At 34.8% G+C, this 7,206-nt stretch overlaps 2 protein-coding genes across 3 annotated transcripts; one reads left to right on the top strand and one right to left on the bottom strand.

Moving 5' to 3' along the window:
• Nucleotides 511-1,823, top strand: LOC104732676. The gene is made up of 3 exons (XM_010452247.1): nt 511-789; nt 884-959; nt 1,053-1,823. Exons 1-3 carry the CDS (start codon nt 760-762, stop codon nt 1,721-1,723), a joined length of 777 nt encoding a protein of 258 aa, XP_010450549.1. The 5' UTR covers nt 511-759; the 3' UTR covers nt 1,724-1,823.
• LOC104732675 (pyridoxal kinase) lies at nt 2,700-6,261 on the bottom strand. Of its 2 annotated transcripts, none has more exons than XM_010452245.2 (13): nt 6,032-6,261; nt 5,838-5,934; nt 5,320-5,413; nt 5,091-5,195; nt 4,720-4,803; nt 4,451-4,524; nt 4,229-4,293; nt 3,965-4,028; nt 3,781-3,846; nt 3,611-3,667; nt 3,278-3,322; nt 3,127-3,180; nt 2,700-3,043 (listed from the first exon to the last, which is right to left on the bottom strand). In XM_010452245.2, exons 1-13 carry the CDS (start codon nt 6,151-6,153, stop codon nt 2,903-2,905), a joined length of 1,068 nt encoding a protein of 355 aa, XP_010450547.1. In that variant the 5' UTR covers nt 6,154-6,261; the 3' UTR covers nt 2,700-2,902. The 2 variants fall into 2 exon arrangements, with proteins under 2 accessions (XP_010450547.1, XP_010450548.1); XM_010452246.2 differs by having other exon boundaries at nt 5,838-5,944; nt 6,032-6,097.

The raw sequence follows: 7,206 nt of genomic DNA, 5'->3' as shown, positions 1-7,206 counted from the left end.
TTTCAGTTTATTGGGGTTTTCAGGTTTTGAAAAATGAATCCAAACTAAAACCTAATTGTCAACTCTGTCTGATTTTTTTTATATAATATATTCAGACTTAATTAGTTCATGTGTTGGTAAATTTATTTAAAAGGAAAAAAAAAATTATTTAAAGGAAGAATCTATACTATATATTTTGAAAATTATCTTAAGGAATATTACTTTATTTTCTTTTAATAATAAGAAAAATAAGAAAGTTCGAATTAATAAAGTCGTTCTCAATAAAACTAAAAACTGAAGAAGATTTGAAGAGAGTCGACAGAGACTAGAGTGTGTAGCCACAACGCAGACCTATGCTTGATAAAGAAGTTATAACCTAAAAGAAACATAAATACTCAAAAAGCTCTGAATTTTTCAACTTTGCAGTGCCAGTTTCTTACAAGTGGTCCTCCTCTATACTTATTCCCCATATTTATTTTACATTTTTTTTAATATCTTTTACAATTCTCACACTTAGAGGAGCCAGTGATAGTTGACCAACACAACCATCTTCATCACAAGAAACTGGTGTGTTGTCCTCTAAGACTTACCTGCTCAAAAAGCTGACAATATCGAGATTTCAATGGCCACCAGAATCTTTGTCTCTCTCTCCATATATTTTATGTATCTATCTCTCTCTCATTATTACTTCTCTACTTATATACAACCACATTGTCTTGTTTAGAGTCCCAAAAAAACAAGTGAAGTGAAAAGAAAGATCATCAAGTCCGGAAATCAAGAATGCCAAGAAACGTCTATGAACCTTTGAAGGTAAGTAAAAACATCACTTCTCTCTTTGGTTAAGACACAAACATTCTTCTTTTTACTTTCCAACATTGTAACCTTGTTTTTGGTTTTGTGACAGACATATTTTCTCCAGGTTAACATCAACTGCCAAGGATGTAAGAGGAAAGTGAAGAAAACACTGAGAAAAGTTGAAGGTGAGAAGAAACAGAACATAATATTTTTAATCTTATAGGTTGGTCCAAGTAGTGTTTTCTTATGAGTTTCTTTGCCATGGTGTTTGGTTTCAGGTGTTTACTCTGTTGATATAGACACAGATCAGCAAGTCGTGATTGTTAGAGGTAACTTAGATCCAGAGGTTTTGTTCAGGAAGTTGAACAGAATCGGGAAACATGCTCAGCCCATGTTCTTGACCCCTTACCATCAAGCTGGTCTTAACCAAGAGAACATAAGCTTGGGGAACACACAATACAACTTCGGAAGAAATCTCAACAATGTCCCAAGTTATGAATGGCAGAGTCATAATCAGAGTGATGAAGAGATGATGATGATGAACATGAAACCTGTGATGATGAACGATGCTGATTACTTTGATCTGAGCAATTCACCTGAAGATTTCCAAGAGCTATTCGGAGAAATACCACAAAGACACAACAGCTATGAAGAGGTGAAACCAAATCTGATGATGGACATGGATCTTGGATATTCTAATGCATACCCTGCAGCAGAAGCAATGAATATGCAGAGTGGAGGAAGAGTAAATAATATGATGATGAATGAGAGAGCTTTCCGTGGCCAGATGATGAACGGTCCAACTCTTGTTCCTCAGTCTATGAATCATGAACAGTTCAGCTCAAGACCACTTCAGTCTATGAATCATGAACAGTTCAGCTCAAGGCCACTTCAGTCTATGTATTATGAACAGCTCAGCTCAAGGCCACTTCATGGCTTTTACTACTGATTGAAGTTAGCGTAACTAGATATGTGTGTTTTCACTCCTTGGTTTCATTTCAAGCATATTAGTATAATCTTTTTTTATGTTTGGTTCAATGTTGGTTAAGAACATGGAAGAACAGAGCTCCGTTCCTACATTAGCTAAAAACTATACTTAAATGGTAACAATATTAAAGCTAAATGATCAGCAATAGAGCGATGTAGTATGTACCACATACCATCATATTTCCTTCGTAAAACCAGTATTGCAATCCCCATAGTTATGGCCTATGAGTTTCATTCAGTTCGTTGGCTGAGTTAGAACACCAAGAACCCTAATAGATGGGTTGCTCTGGTATCAATTAGTACAAACGTAGCTTCAGTGGCATCTCATATCTGATTTGCCAGTTTTACTAGATTCATTTTCTGTGAATCTTGAAAACAAGTTCTTTTGCTGCCACAAGTTGTGACAAGTAATGCCCCAATCAAGCAATGATTTGTCGGAACAAAGGAGAAGCTTGGAGAGAAGGATGATATGCACCTAAACCTATGTGCTCTGATGTCTAGAGGAAATGTTCAGACACGCATGTTTTAGAATTCAGATTCAAAAGCCAGGAAAAGCACAAGAACAGAGTGGATTCGCTAAACAAGAGTTGCAAGAATATGCAAACAAGACTACTCCGTGATAGACAAACAAACCGAAAGAGAAGAATTCTAAGGAATGACTCACGGATGGAGCTGCTGGAGCACTGTTTAGGTGGTGATTCACCAAGCAAAGCAGACAAAGGAAACCAAAAGAAAAGAGAGAGAGGAAGGTTTCACAGTTTACTTAAACATGCATATGAGCAAATACCAACAAATATGAAACATGATTAGATCTTCATTAGGTCCTCTAGTTGCACGCCCATAAAGAAGACAAGGCGCTGTTAAAGATATGTAAGAGATGTATGCATACCTTCACTCCATCTTTTGTTGTTAACGTATTAACACTTAACAAAATGATGAACTATAAGTATCCAAACAAAACAGCCAAAAACCCATCTGTCTAACCACTGTTTAAATGCTTTATAAGAGCTCTTGCACATCCTCTTACTCTAAAGTCTGAACGGTTTTATATGCATAAAAGAATCGTGCAACATAATTATTGTAGCCCCATAATCATCTATGTTTTCTTATTTGAGATAAATATGTTACATTTTCACCTGCTTCAGCTATATCTCTCAGCTTTCAGTTCAACATTTGGGTTACGAATCTCATCCTGGCTCTGTATTAATCTAATCTCCAAACTGCTCGAGGTGGGATCATACCCCGCCCGTTTGTAATCATCAAGTGTTCTTCGCAGAAGCGCCTGCACACCATTACATGAGTTATTCAATCGTTAATTTCCATATCTTCCAAATAACAATTAGCACACACAGGTAAAAGACTTACCTGCAACGTTGAAACTGCAAGCTCAGCTGCCTTGTCAAGGTTGTCAGGGTATTTCTACATATTAAAATTATTTAAAAAATAAACGTCAAAGCGTATAAGGACAATGGATAGAGTATTATTTTGCTTCCATAAGGTAATTAAGAGGCATTACATTACTCCAACCAAGTAGAAGAGCAGTCATGAGATCTCCTGTTCCCTGCAAGTTGTGTTTCCGAAAGAGGTTAACTTCAACATTTAACATGGAATTCTGACAAAAACAATGTAGAAACAGAAGTGAAAACCATATGATTGTTATTTTATTAGCAAAATTCCAATTAAACTTCCATCTTAGCCTTAACTAGTCAGTACCATTGGAACAAAAAGGTTCTACTTGCCAAGCACTAGCAATTAGCAAACCCCACTCAGATTGGAGGTGTACTTCGTCTGTACAAACTCAAGACATTTATGCTAATATTTAAATGCCTAGAAGCTCTGAAGTGTGTACCGTAAAATAAGCAGGGATTTTGTGAATCTCAATTTTGAATTGCTCAGGCTTCAGACCCTGTGGTTGAAAAAACTAAAGATCAGTTTACTCGGAAAAGAACTAGAAAAGCAATTGTAAGCAACTTCACATACTCAGGCTGCCAAAAAAGCTATACTATTCCAAAAACTTACCTTTTCTTTTTGATGGCTTCCAATAAGCAATAGAATGCCTCCTATAATAATGCTAGTGACCACCACCTGGCAACCATTAAAATCATTGAGCTTTTTATAGAAACAGTAAAGCTAATCTTGAACGGCTGCACGCTAAGCAAAGTAGCTTCTCAACCCATTTAGGCTAAAGCTCAATAAAACAAACCTTTGAAGGACCAGCTGCATGAAGAATAGCACAAGCTTCCCTGCCATCTTCCTCAGAATTTATCCTGTAATATTTATTTAGGACGGTGATGTTTGGCGCCATAACAGGAGAAATTATATGAACTTCATAGGAGAAAAGGATATGAACTCTAGTGCATGAACTGATGAAAAGGACAAACTAGGGATCTAGGTAAACCACATCAAACAATCCAATCGTGACACCTCATAGACTAAAAGAATGCAAGTTTCGCCAGTAATCAAGTACCTTAGTCCTGTTAACTTCTCTGCCTCAAACTGGTTAGGAGTCAACATAGAAGCTAGGGGAACAACCTAACCACAAAATAATACCATCAGAAGATTTCACATCAACTATTCTTACAAATATAGGCAATGATTGCCAGATTCGGAAAAGGTAGTATATCAAGTATGTTATCAACAGATCAAACTGAAAGTACACAACCACATATTTCTTTTAGTCTCATTTTACCTTTTCACGATAAACATGTACCAATTCTTCAGGCACATACAACTTTCCTTCATCACCCATCACCGGATCACATACTAATAAGAATAGACTTAAATTAGCATAATGTAACCATTGAGATCCAAAACTTGTCACATATCAGATCATGCCTTCACTATGGAGATGCCTAACTACATCTTTTTTCAATACTTTTAAGGTATCAAAAACACAGAAAACTTCAGAGACTAAATAGAGAAATCCAAAAGATTTTGCGAGCGTAACAGTGAACTCACCATATGTAAGATTAGGGTTTATAGAGCGAAGCTTATTGATAACCTTCAAAATTGTATCCAGGAACGACACTGATCCAATATATCCTGTATTTTGGAAACATAGAGAGCATTGTACAAAAATGAATTTCCCACCAAAAGCATTGTCAAACTCAGACCCAACTATAATACAGAAGCATTTGAAGCATAAGAAAGAAACTATAGAACATAGCTATTGATACCATATACTCAAATAAACCAGAGATTAAGTTCCAAGGTCTCAGCCAATTAAACTTAGTGGGGAAAGGGGAAAGGAAAGCCATATTGTAGTCTTCTCATAGAATCCTGAAGGACATATCAATTAGCGAGAGGCATGTAGTGTTCAAAGTGAGAACCTGTTAATACATGAGTGTAGAACAACAAATCGTTTGCTTCAAGACCTTCAATCAAATCCCACAATTGTTCACCATTCAAAACTTGTCCTTTGAATGTAGGATACCCTGGAAAATATATAATTTAGCACAGCCAAATCAGTAGCTTTGCCTACTCCAATCCTGAAAACACTATAAACACTTGTTTCAAGAACATTAGGCTCTACTCTACATTACTGTGACTGAATCTTACCCGTATGATTCGAGAATTGTACAGAGTTAATTGGATCCACATCATACCCCAACAATTGAAGAGGAAAGACAGCTGATTTGTTACCAACATATCCCTAAGAATTGGTATAAATGTAAACAGCATCACATATTGGCCAAACACAAACTAAAAAAAAATAGTACAACTCTCAAGTACAGGAACAGGTGTTTCATTCTCAACACAATCATTGTACTCTCATAGAATAGAACCAATACCTCACAAGACTATCCTCAATAATTGGTAAATTAAGGAACAGAGTATAATTATCATCCTTCAATTCAATAAAGTCTAAACCTTTATGTAAATTAAGCAAACGTGATAAAAGCAGAATCTTTTTATCACTAATATATTCAAAAGCTTACATATTTATACCAAAATTCAGATTCAATTGCATAAAGCTTTGTTCTTTCTTGTTGAAACCAACAAATTAAGATTGAAAAAATTAAACAAAGTTGTTAATGATAAGATAAAGTAATCTTAAAGAGTCGATATAGAAGAACCTGAACAGTGTGGGACTGGATACTAAGAACACGACCAGTGTCTGAAGGAAGAGCGAGAGATAGAACAGGAGGCGTCGTCATTCTCCAATTTCTCGATCTTTTTTTTACCAAATCATCAATCAAAAACAACAGACAAATATAAATAAACACAGCCAGGATTAAATTTATAATTTGATTCAAGGTTTGAGCAAAACCGGAGATTTCGATTAAGGTTGAAGTAATGATTCAGAGATCGACGAAGAGAAGTGGTTGTTGTTGTCGGGAGGGAGAATGGCATCAGGAGCTGACCTTTAAAGATTAGCCTCTGGTTGACCATACGACTTTTTAAGTGTACAACTCCACTGTTTTAATGACCGGACTAAAACCAGTTCGTCGATGAGATTTGGTTTGGTTTCTCACAGTAAACCGGACCTGAGAATAAGGTTCTAAAACCGGCGGCGAGAGAATAAATTAACGAAGTTGTTTGACTTCTGGATATCAGTAGGATTAGGTTTTTTTCGTTAAATAGTCAATATCTCTATTTGTTTTATAAAAATATATATATATATATATATATATACTAAGTGTTAATTATTTAATGAGCAAAGTGATATAATTATTGATAATTATATATATGATAATAAAGAAATATAATTATTGATATACTAAATGTTAATGAGCAAAGCGAGACGATAAAAAACAAAAAGAAAGAGTTAAATATTAATTAGCATTTTTTTTCTCTTGATTGTGGTTTTGGTACTACTTTAATTAATGTTATGTAATTTAATTTTTTTGTTAAACCATATATGACTCTTTATCTCTCTTTTGTATTCTTTAGGAAACATCGTGACTTACAAGTTATAAATAAGGAAGGTATCTTGATGATGAGCTTGTACTTGTGGAAAGTATAAGCTGTCAATCTGTCATGATACGATCGAAGAACATAATTAAGGTCGATCAATCCAAACCCAACAACTTGCTTCAAATAATCTGCTTAATTATCATCACTTACCAACCGAGAGGAAGCTTTCAAAATGTATAATGTGATCTTTTGATATTTTTTTGACATTTGAAAATATAATGTGATTTATGTTGGAGTGTAACTAGAAATTTCAAATTTGCTGGAAATATACATGAAGAACATATGCATTTAATTTTGGAAAAACGTCATTTAGACCATAAACTTTCAAATTTTAGTTATTTAAACCATGAACTTTGTTGTAAGTCATTTAAAACATCAACCTTTGTTGACTAACTTTTTTAAACATGAATTTTCGTTGACCAGACCAAAAAGACATAATGTTAAATGATATGCTCAAATTTAACCCTGAGCTACTCTCTCAAATTAAGAGATCAATTGTAGTACTTAGGGATCGAATACACAAGAACT

Source organism: Camelina sativa, chromosome 12, assembly GCF_000633955.1.
Source record: "Camelina sativa cultivar DH55 chromosome 12, Cs, whole genome shotgun sequence".
NCBI classification, from domain to species: domain Eukaryota; kingdom Viridiplantae; phylum Streptophyta; class Magnoliopsida; order Brassicales; family Brassicaceae; genus Camelina; species Camelina sativa.
This window is presented reverse-complemented; position numbering and strand designations above follow the sequence as displayed.